At 45.4% G+C, this 22443-nt stretch overlaps 1 protein-coding gene across 1 annotated transcript in view; it reads left to right on the forward strand.

Annotated features, from left to right (window-relative positions):
* The first annotated feature begins 863 nt into the window (after positions 1 to 863).
* COLGALT1 (collagen beta(1-O)galactosyltransferase 1) overlaps positions 864 to 22443 on the forward strand; it is a 29539-nt gene continuing 7959 nt past the window's right edge. The window contains 7 exon segments of the mRNA XM_055003555.1: positions 864 to 1093; positions 6702 to 6812; positions 8731 to 8848; positions 13874 to 14008; positions 15324 to 15528; positions 16594 to 16713; positions 21889 to 21965. Coding sequence (XP_054859530.1) covers positions 879 to 1093; positions 6702 to 6812; positions 8731 to 8848; positions 13874 to 14008; positions 15324 to 15528; positions 16594 to 16713; positions 21889 to 21965 — 981 coding nt within the window. The 5' untranslated portion in view covers positions 864 to 878.

Raw genomic sequence — 22443 nt, forward strand, 5'->3', positions numbered from 1 at the left:
CCGTGAAAGCCTTTGACAATACATCTAATCAACTTTATCGTAGTGTAAGCTTTCGAGAGCCACAGCTCTCTTCGTCAGATGCTACTGAACTCTTTGCTGTTTTGCTACCGCAGACTAAGATGGCTGACTTCCTCTGGATCTAATCCTGGAAATGAATCAATTCATCCGACAATAGGGTAGGGTAGCAGAAAATTGGGAAAGCAGAGGTCGTCCACTAGAGCCACCAGAGCCGTCTCTGCCGCTGAAACGAGCAAGAGCTGTCTGAGATGAGAGGGGCTGGAGGGCATGGCTTCTTTATTGATTTTGTTTTAGGTCTTCTTTTCCTACACTTTCCCTAGCATTATTGACTTTTCCAGAGAGTCTTCTCAAGATGTGACCGAAGTATGACAGCCTCAGTTTTGTCATTTTAGCTTCTAGGGAGGATTCAGGCTTGATTTGATCTAGTGCCCGCTTATTTGTCTTTTTGGCTGTCCATGGTGTCCGCAAAACTCTCCTCCAGCACCACATTTCAAAGGAATCAATTCATCTGCAATCCTGGAAATGAATCCGTTCATCCTACAATAGGGTAGGGTAGCAGAAAATTGGGAAAGCAGAGGTCGTCCACTAGAGCCACTAGAGCGGTCTCCGCCCCATAACCCCCGAAAAGGGTCCAAAGCGTTCGGAAGTGAGAGGGCGGTGGACTCTGCGCAGGACTGCTGAGACGGCCCTCTCCGCATTGACATGGGCCGCCGCTCCGGTCGGCGGGCAAAAAAGGGCTCTTCTTAAAGGCGAGGCCCGCGCGGCGCTCTCCCTCGCCGGCCTTCCAGCGGCGCTGCCCCCCTGCCCTTTAAGGAGGCCTTTTCTGTCGGAGGACACGCGGGCGGGCGAGCGGCGGAGCGATGCGGCGGCGGGGCGGGTGGCCGTGGCTGCTGCTGCTGCTGCTGGCGCTGGCGGCGCGGGGCTACTTCCCGGAGGAGCGCTGGGTGCCCGAGTCGCCGCTGCGGCCCCCGCGGGTGCTGCTGGCGCTGCTGGCCCGCAACGCGGCGCACTCGCTGCCGGCCGCGCTGGGCTGCCTCGAGCGGCTGCGCCACCCCAAGGACCGCCTCGCCCTCTGGTGAGTGAGCCGAGCCGGGAGGGGAGCCCAGGCTCGCCCGGAGTACCGCTCCGTGCATGCCCCTGCATTCGGGGGGGGGGGGGTGTCTACTCGGAAGTAAGCCCATGTCCTTCAATGGGAGCTTGCTCCCAGGAAAGCACCCTCAGGACTGTCAGCCTTAGTAATTTGTGGCTTGCAGATAGGCTGGGGGCGGGAGGGGGGGGGAATAATAGCAACAAAAGATCTTTCAGTTTACAATAAGCTGCCTCTGAGCATGTACAGAGTGACCTCTGTTGAGGGGTGATTTTCTTGCTTGCTTTCTTGCTGTCACTTTTAAAGTTTTTCATAGCTGCCTGGATAAGGCCTCTGAGCATGTACAGAGTGGCCCCTACTGAGGGGTGATTTCCTTGCCTGCTTTCACTTTTAAAGTTTGTCATAGTTGCCTGTATAAGGCCTCTGAGCTTGTACAGAGTGGTCTCTACCGAGGGGTAAGTTGCTTGTTTGCATGCTTGCTTGAGGAGTTTCTTTCTTTCTTTCACTTTTAAGTTCTGCATAGCATTTCTTCAATATCTGTATTGGATTTCTGCTGGTTTTAAATCTGCGAATTTGCATGTATTATGTCGTTTATCGAAATGTCTTTGAAATAGACTGTACTGACTTCGCATGGTGTATTCTGCCTTGAGTTTGAGTGAGAAAGGCGGAGGATAACATCAGTAAAACAAAGAAATACATTCAGCATAGGTTGACAAGAGATCATTTCTGATAAACTGAGTGACACACAATGCCATAAAACTACTCTCTTTTACATAACTTATGGAGATGAAAAGACCACTTGAATATTCACAATCTATGGTACTGCACCTAATACAAAACAGGGAAGCCTTGAAAGTCCATACATTTGTCTCCTGCTGCACTGAAGGATAATATCTGTGGTTTAAAGTGGGCTTTAAAAGGTTTTTAAAACTTTTTTAAAAATGTGCTTTTTGTTCTAGTTGACTTAACATTTTCAATCCACTTCTATAACCAGTCACTACAAAATTTGTTTATAAATATTTTAACACCTCTTAAAAACATTTTCCTCTCCAGCTCTCATTGTCTCTGCACATCCTCAGAAATTGGTGGCTTTTCCCCTCCAGCAGGGAACAGCTTTTTAAAAAAGGACAAATGGTTCAAGTACAGAATGCCTCTGAGCATGTGCAGATTGGCCCCTTTTGAAGGGCACTTTTCTTTGGACCGTCCTGTATCTTACATAAAGTCCAGAATGAAAGCACTGACCATGTAATCTTGGCTTTCCACACTCCTTTTTCTGGCATCTGGCCAGGTGAATGAAATTTTAGCCAGGCCCTTGCTTGGCAATCTCAACAGCAAAAGGCATTGATTTGTCCGGTGGTGTGGAGATAGGGACTGATTCATACGTGGCAGTCTGGGGGAGGAATGAAGTTATCCCGAATAAATCAAATCTGTTGTAAAAAGTCATGATTCGGAACATGCAGTTCCTAACACCCATCGTTTAAGGGGATGTAAATCCTTAATATATTTGAGTTTGCAAATACATATTTTGACACATACTCACTTTACAGTGTAATCCTAAACAGAGTCACAGCCTTCTAAATCTGTTGAAGTCAGTGGGTGTGTCTATTTAGGATTACTTTGTCAAAATGCAAATTGTTATGGACTTGGGAATGTCCGTTCCTGGGTCCACGTGAAGGTTTCTATAAGCCTATTTGAGCAGTTTGATGGTGGGATATTGGAAAAAGCGAGACTGCAGACTCAACCAGCTTACGTAGCTGTCTTCATTATATATAATCTAAAGCGAGGAAAGTATCCCTATCATTTCCAGAACCACTGCAAAATGGTTTGTTTTAGTTTCTTTACAAACATTATGCCCTGCCTTTCTGCCCTCATCAGCTATTTTGTGATCAAACCTGGGCTCGCCTGGCAGCATTGGCCATTTTCACATGTCTTACTGGCCACGCAAAAATCCCAGAACGATGGCGTCTTCCTGGCACGATTTCCCATCATGACTGGTTTGTGGCGCGATTCATGCCACAAGCGGGTCATGACAGGAAATCGCGCCAAGAAAACGCCGTCATTCCAGGAGTTTTGCGCGATTTTGCACGGCCAGCAAGGCGTGAAAACGGCCAAACCATAGCAATGCCCACTGACCTTTTTCAAAGTGCTAAAAAGCACCTGTGGTCTCAAGAGGGCTGGAGACCCTTGCCGTACACCATTCAAGCGGTGTGGTCAGTTGATGAAACAATGCGGCCCTAGTTATTGTCTCCAGGGCAGGGGCTGAGAGGTGGCAGCTTTGCTTAGTACCACTTTACCAGTGAGAGAAATGGGGAATTTGGAGAACGTGACACTTTGCAACCCCCTGGAACATCATGTGATTACCCCTTTGAAAAGAAGAAGCGAAACTCTGCCTGGTTCTGAACAAATTGTCTTCCTGTAGACAAAGAAGGCCTAGAAAACCGGATCCCTGTGAGCGATAGTAGAAATCTTGTCTTAGAAATGGGAGATTGGCGGCAGTCTATTGGAGTGCGGAGGCCATGGCTTACGGCAGTGATTCCTAGCGTGGTGCCTGTCCTGTTTTTCCCTGTGACTACTTGTGGCTTCACCATAGCGTTTCTTCTTTCTACTCAGTTGTGGCTTTCCGCCACTTTTCCGGAGTAGGACGTGCTTCAGAAGAGCGCAAGGGGCATAAATTTTGTATCTTTGGTTGCCTCCATCATAGGAAGATGTAATAAAGTTTATTGTAGGCCTTCACAAATGAAGACGTATTTATAGCCCCCAATTTTAAAATTACTAAAATAACATCCATCTCCAAAATTTCTCATTCAGACTCAAAAGTTACATATCATTTCATTAATGCCTTTCTTATAGTCGCATTTGCTCTTAAGTGGCTGCCACAGGGGCCGGGCCCAATCTAGACCAGGCCAGGCCACTTAGAGAAAAATAAAATTAAAAATGGCATTACTAACATCAGTACGAAAGAGCAAGAGTCCAGTAGCACCAAAATTTGTGGTAAGGTATAAGCTTTAATGAGTCACAGCTCACTTCTTCAGGTATAGAAGTGAGCTGTGACCCAGGAAAGCTCCTACCCTACCACAAATTTTGTTGGTCTGATAGGTGCTGCTGGACTTTTGCTCTTTTCTACTGCTACAGCCAGACAAACACAGCAACACATCTTGATCTGTTACTAACATTCCGGGTACAACCTGGAAGTGACAAAGGGTAGCTCTATGGAAACGCCATGGCAGAATTTCCAGTGATTCCTAGAGCTACCCTTTGTCACTTCCAGGTTGTACCCGGAAGTGATGTCGGTAATGTCATTTATTTTATTTTTCTCAGGCTAGGCCTGGTCTAGACGAAGCAATGTCAATGAAGTCAAAGCCCCACCATGTCCTCTCTCCAGCCCTGCCACTGGTGTAGGGTTACCAGCCTCCAGGTAGTGGCTGGAGATCTCCCGGAATTACAACTGGTCTCCAGGCCACAGAGATCAGTTCACCTGGAGAAAATGGCTACTTGGGAGGGTGGACTCTATGGAATTATGCCATGCCGAGGTCCTTTCCCTCCCCAAACCTCACTTTTCTCCAGGTTTCACCCCCCAGATCTCCAGGAATTTCCCAACTTGGAGCTGGCAACCCTACACTGGTCACAAGTTTCAGTCTGGCAATGCTACTCCAATCACAAGACATTAGAAGTTCAGCAAAACGTTATGAAGTTTCTTTGTAATTGCAACTGTCCTGAAAGGGTTTTAAACTGACGGTTGTCAAGATGAGGGAAGGGAGGAGAAATCCAGAAATACTTTTGCTCTTTAATTTTAGCTCTATTGTAGTGTGCGCGTGTGCGCCCGCACATGTGAGCATGTTTAAATTGCCTATCCACGTGGATGGGAGTGAGGAATTCAAGAGCAGAGAGAGATGGCTTTTGTTTATTTTTGGCAGGGCTTTGTGGAATTCAACTCATGTCACCGATGGTTAAGGGCTCAACAAGGTATATTTCTAAGAGATGAGAAGGTGTCCCCTCTCATTCCCCCTCTCCCCATTCTAGAGGGGCAGGCACTTGTCTTTCTGTTCCAACAGAAGCAGTATGCTTAGTTCCTCAAGTGAGATCCATTTAGGCCTACTGTTACAATTCATGTTGACGTGGTTGTGGAGCAGAGAGAAGATGAGGCTCCATAAAGCAGCAAAAGACCTGTGGTATCATAGGACCAGTGCCTTAGGAAGGGGCCATTGCAAACCCCTGGAGCCCTCTTCCTTCTCTTCCCCTGCCTGCTTGCCCTCAAGCAGCGACCAGAGCAAGGAGACAGAGCGTGTGCCAAATCCACAACAACCAGCGTGTGCCATTGTTCACCTTATGCTCTGGGTGGTAATGTGGGTTGAGCCAGAGAGAGATGGCGAAGGAGCAGACAGAGGGGTGAACAGAAGACATTTCTCTGCAAACCTGGACGTGGCTCCACCTTGTGGAACGCCCTGCCTGAGGTCAGGAATGCCCCCCACATTGCTCTGATGTCACAGAATGTGCAAAACAGAAATGTTTAGGGATTAGAACTAGGGTGCGATGGTACAGCTCGGGAGGTTGCTTTTATAAGGGAACAGAATTGTAGACTTTTGCAGTGTTTATTTTATGTATCCCCTTGCTTTGACTGCATCTTCAAATTTGTAATCTACTCTCTGTCTTACGGCATGGCATGTTTTAGACAGTTTTTCTTTTTTGCATTGTTTTCTAACTCTATAATTCTAGTACAGTTGCTTTGTTTATTGATTACCCTTTGCTTCCTGATTGGGTTGTTTTCTATATTTTGTAGCCTGCCTTGAGTCCCAATGAGAAAGGTGAGCTAAAAACGGAAGAGATTGCCAGAAATTTGACCCATAGCACTCTAGCAGGCTAGTGCATAGCCTGGAGCACTAGCGGCGTTTGGGTTCCTACACTGCCTCTATAAATGTTGGGAGATTGGAGGGGAGGTGCTTGGGGAAGGCAGAGTTTGGGGTGGATGTAGCGTGGCCAACATGCTTGGGAAATAACTGGAGATTTGGGGGTGGAACCTGGAGAGGGTGGGGTTTGGGGAGAGACCTCAGCAGGGAATAATGCCATAAAGTCTACCCTCCAAAGCAGCCCATTTCTCCAGGGGAACTGATCTCTGTCTGTTGGAGATGAGTTGTAATCCTGGGAGATCTCCAGCCCCCTGCTGGAGGCTGGCAACCCCAGTTGGATATGATGTGACTTCTGGACGCTGCCTCCCCTTGTGTATATGGTTCCCTAGTTTCTGGGGTCTTTGCCATACAGGCTAGGTGAAATTCCTAGAGCATCACAATGGCCGTTTCCACACACATTGAATAATCCACTTTCAATACGCTTTAGTGAACATTTTAACTGATTTTCCATGTGTGGAACAAAAAATCCGCTTCTAAAGGATAACTAAAGTGCATTGAAAGTGCATTATTCAACGTGGGTGGAAACGGCCTATGTGGAGGCCATTTTTTTTCTCCTGCTCCTCAATTTCTTGGGGATGGAAAATTGGGGCTCAGGGCAGGTAACTGGATGACCTAGGCGTCACATGGCCTGAATTGAGTGATTTCGGAACGGTGAGTGCTGGGCTGTGTCTCAATGTCCCCTCTCTTTGCAGGGTAGCAACCGACCACAATGTGGACAACACAACAGCGGTGCTTCGAGAATGGCTGGTCAACGTTCAGAGCATGTACCACTCAGTGGAATGGCGGCCTATGGAGCTGCCCAGGTGAGTGAGTGAGGAGGTCTACCTGAGAGAACTTGGACAGAACAAGAAAACTGGAGCTGAAGCTAATTCCAAAGAAGTTGTTTTCTGATTAGAGTTCTGTTCTGCTGTCCGTTTCCTGACTTTTGCAGATGCAGTTATGTGGTTTCTACACATACTGCATGAGCAGATCTCGTCACAGAGGTCTGAGTTCACACTGAAGTTTTAATACATGTAAGGGTGGAGGGCATGCCCTTGTGGGTCTCAACAAGAACCCACCGCATCTAAAAACTGCACGCTGGGGCACTGCATGGACCAGAACCAAACTGATACTTCCTTCTAAGAAAGGTGTTGCTTTGTAGCCAGTGATGTGTGTGCTGTGCCCTGAATGGGACAACCTCTCTACCTGTGTTTTGCCATGACAGCTTCACTCATCTGAACACAGTTTTTTTTCTGCAGCTGCCACATAGGCAAAATCAAGAGCTGCTCGTACATGTGCAATCTGTGGTGGCCCCCATCTTGTGGAATGGCTTATCTACAGGGGGTCAGGAAAGCTCCCTCTCTTCTAGCTGTCCACAATCTCTGCAAAACTGAATGATTGAAGGGAGAATTTTTAAATAAGTGGTTTCAAAGAGATGCGTTGGTAAAGGAATAGGGGTCTGTAGACTATACTATTATGTACTGTCTGTTACTGTCAGTATAATCCTACTGGGTAGTTTCTGTGTTGTTTAATATGTCAGGTTTAGAATTGCTTATGCTCCGTTTATGCTCGGTAAACAAAGAAACAACTGTGATGAACTAACTAGAAAATATTTATAGTAAATCCAACAATAAAAGTGATTCAACAACTCTTGTTTGAGAAAATCTTATACCAAGTAGTACATGTGTATAGGCTTGATTACATATAAAGGCAAAGCGTCTTATAAGGAAACAGTATCACTTTAACAGAAACAAGTCAAAGTGTCAAGTGCAAAGTTGACATGTACAATATTCCTATATCTATACAATGTGCCAGTGCCTACTATTAACAATAAATGTTGTTAAGCAAGTTGCCATAAATTCCAGTACTACATATATTCAAATAGACCTGTTAATGACGGTGCAGATACATACAAAAGTTCAATACATATAATAAAGTGGTGATAAGTTCTTGATAGTAACAATAATTCTTGGTAATAACTGCAACGGGAAGCCAGCAAATGGACCCATTTCAAATCATATTCTTCATCCGGGCAGTTATTATTAAGCTTGATCAGATACAGATACAGTCAAAAATTCATATATTTCAATCCGCATCAGCAGCCGTCCTCCATTTTAGGCGTGCGCGCCTAAATTTGCCATTGTACACCCTATTGCGTTTGCTTATTGAATGTCCCTGCTGTTAATTGTATTGCTTTACACAATGTAATCTGCCTTGAGCGTCAGTAAGAAAGGAGGACTATAAATAATGTAAGTAAATAAAGTTCAGCCACCCTGCTCAAAATGCCTGTTAGGGCACATTCTCTATGGCAGAGAATCATTTGTCTACCTGCTGATTGATTTCTTCATTTACGGTCAATGTCTGTTAAGAATCATCAATACATAGTTACACAGCATTCCCAGAAGAACAGGAAACATCTTCAGATATTCCGCACTCGTTGGATAATGCACTTCCAATCCTCTTTATAGATCATTTGGAATGGATTTTTGTGTGTGCGGAACAAAAAATCCACCTCAAACGATTGAAGTGCATTGAAAGTGCATTATCCAACGTGTGCGGAATCCTCTATTGTCTACTTGTTCATCCTCAAAGCTTTGTAATCCTGAACATCTCCAAGCACAAAACCTCTTAATTGCTAAGAACTGTATACCAAGCCCAAGCACAAAGTGATGGCAGTACTTGGAAGGGGTGTAGCACCGCTTTCAGAGTCCTCCTGACCCTGGGCCTTATTCTTCCTTGCAGGTTTTACCCAGATGAAGAAGGCCCCAAGGACTGGTCAAATTCCCGTTACGAACATGTTATGAAGCTTCGCCAGGCGGCTTTGCAGTCTGCCAGGGACATTTGGGCTGATTATATCCTGGTAAGGAAAGGGGTTTGGCATGGAAGCTTGCTGGAAGGAAGTGGGTGCTATGAGGTTTTATTGCTGAGCTGATAGTCTGTCTGTCTTGGATGTCTTCTGGATCTGTGACAGAAGGGGAGGTGAAATTGACAGAGCCTTCCCCAAGACGAAGATGAAATTAACAAATCCTTTGAGGAGCGATCTCCGCCAGCTCCATCTTTTTAAATGATGCTTCCCAGCTAACATTGTGTCTCCTTACACTTGAGCGTCCCCGTGTAAGATGTCTTGTGTAGAGATACTCTGTGTCATTCAGTGGTGGTCCTAACTATGAGGCAAGGTGAAGTGATGGGTTTTAAAGGACTGTTAAGGATGACAGGGTGGAGACTGAGTTCTCCAGCTTAAGACACAGAAAGCAGTGGGAGCTTCTACAAGATCACCATCATGTGCTTCCTGGTAGGTTGTGCCCTGTGGGGAGTGGAGATGAATGTGGGATTTGAGTTTTCTGACTCCATCACCAAAATATTTTGGCCTCATTTTCCCCACCCTTTGCTCTCATCCCTTCCAAATCAGAAATAATTGGATAATATTTTTGAACTATCTTGCTGGGTTGTTCTATGTGTTATTGAGCGTGCATGCGAATACTTGGAATATTTTTAAAGCAACTCCATTGTTACAGTAATAATAATAGTATTGAAAATATAAGTGTTGAGCGAGGCCATTTCCAAACTTCAGTCGCACTGTCAATGAATTCCCAAGAAAGCAAGTTTGTTCTCCCCGCAAAATAATGCAAATATATATCCTCTGTGCAAACGGTTACTTCGTTTTTGTTGGAGTTTGGTTTGTCAGGGTTCAGAAGGTAGGAATTTTGTGACCAGGGAGGTGGCTGTGCATTGCAGCGGTTGGAAAATCGTCAGCATCCGTGCTGTCATTCACATATGTGCCCTGTCCCGAAAGGCAGATCCACTTAATGCAGACAGCAGCATGTCAGAAGCAAACAGGTTTGTTCCAGAGAACTCCCACCAAACACCGTTGGGGGGTGCCACTGCCCTCGGGTTATTAATCAGTCTGACCCAGAAAAAACTCTTCCTCAATCCAAATGTGGAAGTCAAACCACTCAGGGCCAAGCTACAAGTGACGAATGACACTTGAACGGCAAGTGTATTTCTCCCTGTTCACTTGCCTTTCACTCAATCCACTTGCTGTTCAAGTGTCATTCGTCACTTGTAGCTTGGCCCTGAGTTACTTCTAATAAGGTTCAGAGGAGTGACATATGGTAATAAGAAAAGTGAGAACTTGCTCAGCTGTGACAAGCACATGGCTTGACAACGGAAGTGACCAGTGAGCGTGCATACCAGCAAATAAAATGCTGGCTCAGTTGTCAGTCTCCCCCCCCCCCCACCTGCACAATACTTATGGTTCCACCCCTTCACGTCCTCTTAGTTTAGAACAAGGTTAAGAAAAGGGAGGCAAGGATCCAGTTCCAGACACACGCAAGCCATTCCACATTACCAATTCAAGCTCCTGATAAATGTGATGTCCTTGGCCCTATCACCACTAAACACTTCCCCCCCACCCAAAAAACCCCACAGTTTTGGGAGGAAATTAAAAGCATAACAATAGTGGACTTGACTGAAGAATCTGAACCATTGCTAGCCAACACTTTTCACCCAGCAAAGTTAGGATCTCAGTAAGACCACATAAAACAAACTGCTTTGTTTGTTTTCAACAGCAGGTGAACATTCACAGCGTCCTCTTGTCTGTTGGTTGGTCCCTTCATTTTAATAAAAGGAAAACGATCTAGAAGTAGAAAATTGCTACGGTGATGAGAAGGCAAGGTTGCTGGGTGGAACGGTGGGGGCCAGCCAAACAACCCTAGACCGAGCGGGGTTGTTTCCAAACTTGCTGACCTCCCTCCCTCAAACTTGACTTTTGAGAGGAAATGATCCATTTAGATCCTATGCATGGAGGTTTCTTCCATATCAGCTCTGCTACTTTTTCTCCCTGTGAGTGTGAAATAAAACCCACCCACTGAGTCTGGAATTCTCATCGACCCTATTGATTTACTTGTCCGCAGCAGTTCCAGATCCCTAAAGAATGTGTGTGTGTGTGTGTATGAGGGAAGTACGAAGATTCTTGTTTTTGAGCAAGTCAGACAAAAGGTATCTGAAGAAGTGAGCTGTGACTCATGAAAGTTCACACCCAGAGACAAAAAGAGAGACTCAGCTGAATGATAAAAATTATGAAGTATCCTGTTTCTTTCGCTTGATCTGCTGACCTATTCTCTATCCCCTTCTGATTGGCCTGTGCTGTTATTTGCTGAATTACTCTAAATTTTTAAAGAAAATTCCAATGCAGGTTAAAGTCACATACATTGTACTGCTTAAGGCAGTTTTTATAATCTAGAATTTGACGTGTCTTTGTGGCATAATTAGGAATTATTATTTTTTGCTTCCTTCTTGGCTGCCGGGGTGTTCCATTGCAGCCCGTCAGCGGAACCAGGATAGCTGTGCATGCAGCTGGCGTTCCGAAACATGTCTGGCATGCCCACCCTCGTGCTTCTTGCTCCTGGGCGAAAACAGCTGTGATGAGATTTCAGGGTAAAGCTGAAGCCAGCGGAACAGCTGTTCTCATAGAGAGACGGCCCCTTGTACTTCCGCTCTGGAATTAGGTGCTGGCCTGCAGCCCAGAAATGCTTGGCAGTAAGTATCTTTACCCATTGCTGGGGCTGGATGGTGAATTGTGCCTACCTTCCCAATTCACAAAAACCAGTGGCGCCCATTTGTAATAGGCACATATCCAGCACATTAAGTTTCTTCTAGTCCTGATGGGACTATCATAGCATCGGGCACGTACCTGAGCTCTGGTTACAGTGCTGGGTCCTTAATGAGATTTCTTCCATCACAGAAAACATCACAGGTGTTTTCTGGAACCTTAGTGCCTTCCAATATTTTGCAGGTGGAAATAGATGCATTTTCTTTACTTAAAAAAAAATCCAATCTTCTTCTTGTTATGCTAATTACTGCCTGAGTGCCTCCCACCAGTACATTATACATAACAGAAGACTCCTCCCCAACTGCTAACGTGGTTTGTTCCGTTCTAAAAGCAAAGACGGTATTTGTTCTTTTGTTTCAAGCTATGCAACAAGTTGTTGCTTCTAATATCTTCCTGCGTGCAATTGATCAAAATTAATCTCGCTACCGGGAGTAGTATAAAAAATGGTAGTCTGTGCTTTGATGTTCACCTTTGCTTGTGTAAGCATCAGGGCCAAGATGTGCGTGCTTCCCCCCCCCCCCCCACGCGCATTCCACAGTTGTAATGGCTAGCAGCAACTTTAACAGTTCATGCTGGAAGTAACTTTTAAATCATCTGCAACAAGCAAAATAGGGACAGCACCCAGAAACAGAGACGAGAAAATCAGAACTGACCCTGGCAAATAGGGATGTATGCACGGCGTAGCTTGAAAAAACATGTACAGATAGCAAAAGTGTCTGAGATGTTCTTCAACCAACATAATCTGGTTTTGAAATGGGTGGGAGGCTGCGAGACTTTTTTTTTGGTATAGATTTTTTTTAAAAAAGAGAAGATAAAATGACAATAGAAAGTGCATAAAAAGCTTATACAAACAGTACATTGAGATTAATTTGAGACTTATACTAACTTATAGAAATAGTGTATTTAAAATTAGTTTACAACTTAAACAAGCACTACATTGGAAATTGAATTAGACTGATTTAAAAAATACAATCAAAAATTTTTAATAGCAGAACTTAATTGAGTAATATCTCTTTTCCCCTTTCCTTGGTTACTTATACAAACTGTAATATCCAGGGGTCATTTCGTAGAAAAAGAGCTGGAGGAACGCATTAGCATAACTCATTAGCATAACTCATTAGCCACACCCCTTGCCATCACCAGAAATGTGTCATTATTATAACTGATTTGCATATGCCACACCCCCTGACATCACCTATCCTGGCTGCTTTGGACCCAATCCTGGCCATTCAGGGCTGAAATTGGGCCCAAAACGGCAAAAAGGGGCTGAAAATGGCCGAAAAGGGTCCCAAAATGGTCAGGATTGGGCTGCTGCTGAACAGGAGAGTGATCCACCACCCGTCAGAGGCCCGATCCGGGCCGTTTTGGCCCCAATCCAGGACGAAACGGGCCCAAAATGGCTGAGAGTTAGGTGGGCAGGGCCCCCTGACGTATGACCTCTTTGGGGAACTTCCGGAACTGTGTTCCGGTGCATTCCCCCTCGAAATGTGCCCTGGTAATATCAAATATTTTGATTAATCATTTCCCTGTGTTATATCCTCTTATCTTTGTCATGAGTTACCTTGATTAATCTTAGCTCTGGTCTGTGTAGTCAAAGAAATCCTTCCATTTCCTCCCAGATTCAGCTGTTGGTCTATTATGTACATAAGTTGTTAATTTGGCCATTGATGCCTATTCGTAGACCTTTTCTATCCACTCGGACACCTCAGAGTGGATGGATCAGCTTTCCATCTCGCTACGTGGAGCACTCTTGCTGTTGTCACCACATAATGAAAAGGGCCTCCCTTATGTGGCCAGGTAGCAGTTTCTGTGGCGCCTTTCGTTTCTGGTATTGGCTCTCCCCATCCTTCCTGTCTGTCTGAAATGTTTCTGGCAAGTAATTCTTCGGGAAGCATCCGCTGGCCCACAGCTGGTCTAGTAGCCGCTAGTTGCTGATCCCTAGACCAAATATTTGATTCTGAATCTTTTAATGCACCGTCTGAGTAGATACCATGTATCGATTGCAACCCAGTCCAGAAACGGCAATAAAAGTGATTGACAGTGCAATCCCAAGCAGAGTTACTCCAGTCTAAGCCCATTGATTTCAATGAACTTAAATTGGCATTACTCTGCTTAGGATTGCCCTTTGAAATGCATTAGCTGGCTAGCCAAGGTTCCTTGCTGACCATCTCGTCAAAGCGGTCATTTCCCCTGGGGACACGGGGGATTCTCAAAATTGAAAAGGGAACAGTTGCTGTAAAACTGACTCTGTTTTTCCGCTGCGTTCCTCGGCAGTTTGTGGATTCGGACAATCTCCTGACAAACCCCAACACCTTGAGTCTTTTGATTGCGGAAAACAAGACAGTGGTGGCGCCCATGCTGGATTCGCGGGCAGCCTATTCAAACTTCTGGTGTGGGATGACCTCTCAGGTATGTGGGTCAAAGATCCTCTGGCTTGATTGGATTCCTCATTTCCCAAGGCACATGGCAGTCCAGGGCAAATGCAGCCGCCGCAGTCGATACGCATCATGATGTACCGGACATGGTGGACGGGAAATACATTTTCAGAATGTTAATGCAATCAGTAGAACGCTTATTCTGCCGCAAATTGTTTTAGTCCGTAGTGTATTGCCTTGTATTTTAACTGTTGTCAGCCACAGTAAGGTGGTAGGATAAACATTTTAACCAACCGAGAAATGTGCCATGATAAACTAACTAAACCAACAAAAAGAATTAACCGCATTGTAAGAATAATAAAGGAGTATTACAACAAAATTTGAAGTGTTTGTAATTGTTTCCAAGAGCGTACAAAAAATTATGAACGTTGTACACTGAGAGCAAGCAGTCATTCAGGCATCCAAGCAGTTCTTAAGAACATATGTGCATTTTGCAACACAACCAAACCAGCGATGCAAGAAGGGTACAAACATGAATTCCTAAAGTGCCAAGTGCTAGTAAGTTGGATTCCTCAATCACAAATTTATATCCAGCTTCAACAGAATGATTCTAAACTGCTAGTGCCTGTATAAAGTGGCCTTTATTGCGTTGTTAGCTTGGTTGTGTTGCAAGATTTTAAGTTTATCATGGCACATTTCTTGGTTTGCTGTTGCTTTCCGTGATTCTCTCGCTTTTTGCCTTGGATAAACATTTTAAACCGCGATTCCTTTTTGATTGCCAACGTTGTTCAAGATAGGGCCAAAGTGCACCTTATGTTTTCCCCAGGTCCACACGATAAAACACGCACTTTGAGATCTGTGCTGGGAACTCAAGTGCACAGGAACTTGATTTGGATTGTTTCCCAACCTGAAATTGTCCTGGGGGAGCATTATAGGGCCTGTTAGAGAAACCTTTGTGTACTCCATCAGTAGACGTAGAACCCCCAACAGGGCAAACGGTGCCCTCTGGAGCCATTTCAGGTTAGGAAAATGGCACCAGGGCACAGCTCGAGTCCCTTCTCCTCACATCCCATAGTTTTGTTCTGAACTTGGCCTCTCAGGTCTGTGAATAAAGTTCCTAGCGCAGAATTCCTGTGGCTGGTCACATGAACTTGGGGGAGAACGTAGTGTGTAGTTTGGCCCATGGAGAAGTCTGTGAAGTACATTCCCACCTACATCCTTGGCTCTCAGTCTCTCGAACAGGGGTGAGCTTCTGCATGTCTTTTCCACATGGCGTTGCATGCTGTTCCGGGCCAGGATCGTTCCTTTGCAGGAAAGCTCATGTGGCGCTTCCCTTCTGCTTCCCTCAGGGCTATTACAAGCGCACCCCTGCTTACATCCCCATCAGGAAACGTGACCGCCGGGGTTGTTTTGCCGTTCCCATGGTGCACTCCACCTTTCTCATTGACCTGCGGAAAGAGGCAACCCAGAATCTCGTCTTCTACCCACCGCACCCAGACTACACTTGGGCGTTCGATGACATCATCGTCTTTGCCTTCGCCTGCAGGCAGGCCGGTGAGTCAGGGTGTTGCCTTCGCTTATGGGAAATGACATCATTCAGTCTGGAGCCCCAGCTCTGCACTGGCGTGATGTTGACTGAGAGCGGGACCACAAGTGACGCCTGACACAGGTTGGACACTTGCCAGCTTCCCTCAAGTTTTGGCGGGAAATGTAGGCAGCTTAGCGGAACGTTGGACAAGTGACAGTTGAAAAGTCCGTTGGACAGCAGTCGGAGAGCCAAGCTGCAAGACCAGGATGCCTACATTTCCCATCAAAACTTGAGGGAAGCTGACTAGTGTCCAACCTGTGTCAGGTGTCACTTGTGGTCCCGCTCTGAGGCTTTATTATTCACTAGCAACAAAGCCCGTTGTGGACAAAAAATACAGTGGGCTCTAGAAAGGGCCAGGGGGCCGGGCTGGTCATTGCTGCTTCCCCCACACCTCGATCCCGGCTGGGGGAGGCTGGGAGGCAGGGCTGCCTCCTTGCCAGGCTCTACAGGTGAGTGGGCCCTTCCCTCCGCCGGCCAATCATGTTTTGCCGCCTCCTCTTCCCGAGTTAGCTGTGGAGGGTTCTGCAGGTGGGCAAGCCCTTCCAGTCTTCAGTTCTGGAGAAGGGCGGGGAGGCAGGGCCATCCTTCCTGCCGGCACGCAGACTGTGCCTGCGCCACATAAAAGGTGAGTCGTCACCAATACGACTAACCTTTATGCTTAAGGATGAGCTGCTGCCCTTCTTCCGTAGCCTGTCCACAGAGACATAGTTAATGCTCTGTCTTCGTAAACTTGTATTTATTTACCCTATGTCGTTGTTTATGGAAATGTCCTTGATACTGACTGTACTAATCTCACACTGTATAATCCGCCTTGTGTCTCAGTGAGAAAGGCGGACTGTAAATAAATAAATAGCACAAGCACAAATTTTGCACTAGATCCAGCTCAGGGTATTGAGCCATGCGCAGTCGGTAGTTGTTAAGTATATGTCCAACACCACTCATATTGGGGCCAAATATTAGGTTGGCCCAGGTGCCCTAACCTTGTATGCGCCTGTGTGTTCACTCCCACGTTCTTTCCCCATTGGTTCTAGAAGTCCAGATGTATGTGTGCAACAAAGAGGTGTATGGCTTCCTGCCCGTGCCTCTACGATCCCACAGCACCCTGCGTGATGAGGAGGAGAGCTTCATGCACGTGCAGTTGGAAGTCATGGGTGAGTGTTGGAAGGTAGCAAGCCTTTGGCGCCAATTTTAACTGAAGGGCAGACTTGTATTTTGGGAACCCTGTTCTGTGTGAAGTCTAGGCTTCGTAAATGATGGGAGTGGACTGTTAAAGCAGGTTACGAAGCCTCATCCAGGGAAGACTAAGGGCCAATGTTACGCCAGTGCCTTGTATTATATTTATTGTTGTTGTTGTTGTTGTTTCGATTTATATACCGCCCATCCTCAGGGGCTCTGGGCGGTGAACAACAGTTAAAAACAAGAAAACAATAATTCTAAAATCAACATACAATAAACAATAATAAAATAAATTAACCAAATACATTCAGGTGCAATGGTGGGGAGAACCCCCACCTCACCCCAAGGGTGGGAGGCCGACATGGCACCGCCCCCTTCAACCACCGAACGCCTGGCGGAACAGCTCTGTCTTACAGGCCCAGTGGAACGATAATATGTCCTGCTGGGCCCGGGTCTCCATTGACAGAGCGTTTCACCAGGCTGGGGCCAGGACTGAAAAGGCCCTGGCCCTGGTTGAAGCGAGGCAGGCTTCCTTAGGGCCGGGGACCACCAGTAAACATTTATCTGCTGATCGAAGTGGTCTCCGGGGAACATACAGGGAGAGGCAGTCCTGAAGAGATGCCGGTCCCAACCCGCTCAGGGCTTTAAAGGTAAGAACCAACACCTTGGTGTCTACTCTGACTTTTGTTGGTAGGGCTGTGAGCGAAAAAAATAAAAATTGGGCACCCAAATTATCCCAATTCTGTGCCAAGAAAAACTGAGTTTGTGCAACCAGTGTTAAAAACATAGTCCTTGCGCTGCATGGGAAACTGCATAATGGCTGTGAGCATCTCCACATACTTGCCTTACCATGCACCTGGCTGTTATTCGGTAGGAGTGGCATGTGGGTCCCAGATATGGGAAGTTGTTTCTCTAGAACTAATTCATAGATGTGTGTAGAGCATCCAAGTGGTGACTTGCATAGATGAAAAGGCTGTGGCTAATTGAAAGCTTCTGACAGAGCTTATACCTCTTTTAGTGCTTTTTGGCACAGTTTCCACATTCAGCTGTGACTTGTCAGTTGTACGAAACTCAGATGGTACATGCATGTGTGAATCTGCCAGATTTAACTTGCGAAACTCTATGTTTCTGGCAATGAGTTTTTTCGTTTGTAGGGAGCGTCACCTGCCAGTTGTGATTTTTCCAAGAGCACGCAAGCATTAACAGCCAAGCACGCATAATGGAAAGTCAGGGTGGCATTCACGCAGCAATGGGGAAATACAAAAACCAATTTCAATGTGAGTTTGGCTTACCAGCATGTTCTCTAGGTAGACGGTGGTGAGTCACTTGGGAGTCGTGTCCTCCTTTAGTTCTCATGCTGGGATGGCTGAATGGAACATCCATGTTTAGGGGCTGTATACCTCTTTGAGTACCAGATGCTGGGGGGAAACAAACATAGGAAGGCCCTACTTGTGGATTTCCTAGCAGGATCAATCCAGTCACTGTTGGAAGCAGCAGGCTTAAGGAATCTTGGTCTGTTCCAGGGCGTTCGGCAAGTCTGTTTTGAAAACAAAAATATTTTTATTTACCTCTTTAAGATGAAACATAAAGCTATAAACAATGCCGTCCTTATAATCCCACTCCAAATCCCTCTGAACTTTAGAAGAGTGTAATACTGATAGTACCGTACAGGCGCCACTGAACCGACAAAGCAATCTTGTTCCAGGGCCTTTATTTGCTAGGTCCTGCAGTTCCCGTTCAAGGCAGCTGGGTCCGTCTACCATGCCGAACTTACCTTCTCAGCACTGCCTCTGGTATCAAAGAGGCCTGTGTAGCCATCGGGCAGCCTTCGGGATCTGGGGGAGGTTGCTGGACTGTCCCTTGGGGATGTTTTACAGTCGGGGCTTTGTGCCGTCCATGGTGGACAAAGATCCTTTTATGAAATCCAGCTGCCCTTAAAGGGCGCAGATTTCTCAAAGGGGTCAAAGTGAGAGAGCCAAGCAAACGGCCCTCTTTAATTAACAACTGCTTGCTTTGGAAAATGTTAGACAACTCTTGTGTGTTTTTAAATTGGCTGTCCTCTCTTTTTGGTATTTTTGAAGAAGATAGAAAAAAAATCGGTCAACAGTGGAGTGATTCTTGGCACGGTTAACCCAACAGCTAATAAGCAGCATATTCAAATATGCTTTTCCGGAATTAGTACTGTCCTCTTGCAAGACTGTACTATATTGGAATGCATGGGGAGGGAGCGCCGTTTGAGAGTTTTCCAATGCCAAAATCTTCCTGTATGTGGAAAACTGTGTGTTCAGGTAGAAACTTTCTAGCTGTCTAGCAGATACTGGTGGGGAGAGGACGTGTCTTAGGAAATGGAAATTGCAACCAGAGATTTTAAAGGATTCATTTACTGAGATCACTTTTGTTTGTTTATTTCATGCCCCTTTTGAGCTACATTTTTTTTGCCAGCATAGTTCCTACCTATAATTTAAACTTGCATTCTGTGTGGATGGAAACATGGGTGAATTTTAATCCTCTTTTGTACAATATGGTAGCCTTTGCAGTTTGGTAGCCTTGCGGTTTTCCAGTTGGCAAAGGTGTCAGACAAGGATCCGTATTATCTCCCTACCTGTTCAACCTCTGTGCAGACTATATCATAAGGAAAGATGGATTAGATCTAGAAGAAGGTAGAGTGAAAATTGGTGGAACATGAACAATTTGAGATATGCAGATGGCACCATGTTACTGGCAGACCTGAGCCTGCTGCAAATGTGGGGAGGGCGGAATAAAAATCGAAAACAAATAAATAAATAAAATAATGAAGACTTGAAACAACTACTGATGAAGGTTAAAGGAGGAAGTGCCAAAGCAGGATAACAGCTGAACATTAATCCAGAGGAGTTAGCCGTGTTAGTCTGCAGTAGCAAAATAGCAGAGTCCAAAAGCACCTTTAAGACTAACCAGCTTTATTGTAGCAGAACCTTTCAAGAGCCACAGCTCTCTTCGTCAGATGCTACTGGACTCTTTGCTATTTAGCTGAACATTAAGAAGACAAAAGTAATGACTACTGAGGAATTACACAATTTTAAAGTTGACAATGAGGAAATTGAAATGGTTCGAGATTTTTGTATTCCTTGGTTCAACCATCAACCAAAAGGGAGACTGCAACCAAGAAATAAGAAGGTTGAGGCTTGGAAGGGTGGCTGTGAGGGAACTAGAAAAGATCCTTAAAGATAAAGATGTCTCTCTGGGGACCAAGATCAAGATAATCCAAATTAATCCAAATTATGGTATCCCCCATTGCTATGTATGGATGTGAAAGTTGGACAGTGAAGAAAGCTGACAGGAAGAAAATGGATTGATTTGAAATGTGCTGGAGGGAGAGTTTTGCGGATACCTGAATTCTCCCTAGAAGCTGAAATGACTAAATTGAGGCTATCGTACTTTGGTCACATCGTGAGAAGACAAGATTCTCTGGAAAAGTCAATCATGCTAGGAAAAGTGGAAGGCAGTAGGAAAAGAGGAAGACCCAAAATGAGATGGCTTAACTCAATCAAAGAAGCCACGTCCTCCAGTTTGCAAGATCTGAGCAAGTCTGTTAATGGTAGGATGTCTTGGAGGTCTTTCATTCATAGAGTTGTCATAGGTCAGAGGCGATTTGATGGCACGTAATACAGTTTTGCAGGCAAATCAAACTGAGCAAATAGTGACACCTAGAGGTGAACACAGTATATGCTCTCCAAGAAAAGTTAGAGGGCAAAGACCTCCATCCCTCACCCAGCAAGCTGTTCTTTCCAAACTCTTTCTTTGGCAGGACAGGATAAATTTCTCCGCTTTCATACACCCGCAGGACTTAAACACTCTGTGCATTCACACAAAAAGGAGTAAGTTTTGTAGGCACATGTCCATTCTTGTAGGTTTGAAAGCCAACCGTTCAAAATCTTGCTTGGAATACTGGACGGGGGAGAGATCTGTGTGGTAAAAGTAATAGACAAAGTTCAAGTGAAGAAAGCATTTTTTAAAAAAGAACAGCAGAGTCTTTGTCCTTGAGGAAAAGATCTAGAAATGCATCAGGCTGTGTACTTTTCCAAAACGCATTCCCCATCTGGTATCAGTTTAAAGTTTGACACTGCGTGTCTGGCCCTTTTGGGGGTTGCTTGTTATTTCCTCCTCACAAAAGCACTGTGCATATGAGCTTGGAAAATACAGTCCAAAATTAATGGCTAATAGGCAGATCGCTGGACTTGATCAGCCAGGGCTTCGGTGTGTGAACGTGGGCCAGTTACCCTCTCTTAGCCTGGCATGCCTCAAGCAACAGTGAAAAAAGTGATGGTAAAGGGGGCAAAGAGGAGACTCTGGTGCCCCCTGAGCTCCTCAGAGGAAGAGTGGAATAGAACTGCACTAAAATCTATAATTCTTTATTCGCTCAAAAAAAAATCAATATTTTACTAGTTAGAGACTTGCTGCCAGAGAGGCTCCACTTTTATAAAGTTTCACTGCCAGGCTGCCTGGAAGAGATTCTCAGTTGTAGACAGCTATTTGTTATGTATTTCAGTGCATTTTTATCCTGCTCTTCCTCCAAGGAGATCGGGTTGGCGTCCGTGGTTCTCTCTTCTGGTTTTATCTTTACAACAACCCTGTTGGGCGGAGGGAGATTGAGCTGAGAGACAGTGACTGGTCCCAGGTGACTCAGGGCCAAGCTACACATGACGAATGACACTTGAACGGCAAGTGCATTTCTCCCTGTTCACTTGCCCTCCACTCAATCCACTTGCCGTTCAAGTGTCATTTGTCACTTGTAGCTTGGCCCTCAGTAAGCTCTTTTATGGCAGAGTGGGATTTTGAATCTGGATCTAGTTCAACGTTGTTCAACACTACGCTCTCTATCCACTCTACCATACTGGCAAGTGGGCTGTTCATGAACCTGTCTAAACTCACTCGGGGCTTTCAGGTTCACCATATACATGGAGTTATTATTTATGGGGACAGATGCATCCTTTTTGTCTCTCTGAGGGCCAAGCTACACATGACGAATGACACTTGAACGGCAAGTGGATTGAGTGGAGGGCAAGTGAACAGGGAGAAATACACTTGCTCTTCAAGTGTCATTCGTCATGTGTAGCTTGGCCCTGAGAGTGTTTGCCTGAACTATGACTTTGCTCTGTCTTTCTTTGCAGTTAAGAACCCTCCAGTAGAACCATCCCGGTATCTGTCTGTGCCTCCCAAGATCCCAGACAAGATGGGATTTGATGAGGTAAGCCATGAAGCAGACTCAATGTGGATTGCAGAATTATGAAACAATGCTATACAGACCAGGATAATAAATAGCAATAGACAGTTCAGTAAAACAGGATTACACAGAGAAACAATGAATTAAAAACAATATTAAACATTGAGTAAACTATGCAATATGAGGGAAGAGAAAGAAGGGGGGGGGGACTCTGTGTACATTTTTTTTCACAAACAGTTCAACCACAACCCTACTCTTTTTTATTTAAAAAGCATCTTAATGCTTTCTTAAAAGTTAATACAAAATCCTGGATGTTGTCTCTGTGGTTGGGGCAGTTCTAGTTTTTAAGGTCAGCCTGGGTTGTCATTTTGGGATTGTTTCATTAGACGCTCCATGAGGCTGCTGTAATCTAGTTCTGAAAGCAAAGCTGCCGGGGTTCTCCTGTTTTGTGGCATTGGATGCCCTTGCTTTGCATGGTCTAGGAGCATAAAATCTATACGGA

Source organism: Eublepharis macularius, chromosome 19, assembly GCF_028583425.1.
Source record: "Eublepharis macularius isolate TG4126 chromosome 19, MPM_Emac_v1.0, whole genome shotgun sequence".
NCBI classification, from domain to species: domain Eukaryota; kingdom Metazoa; phylum Chordata; class Lepidosauria; order Squamata; family Eublepharidae; genus Eublepharis; species Eublepharis macularius.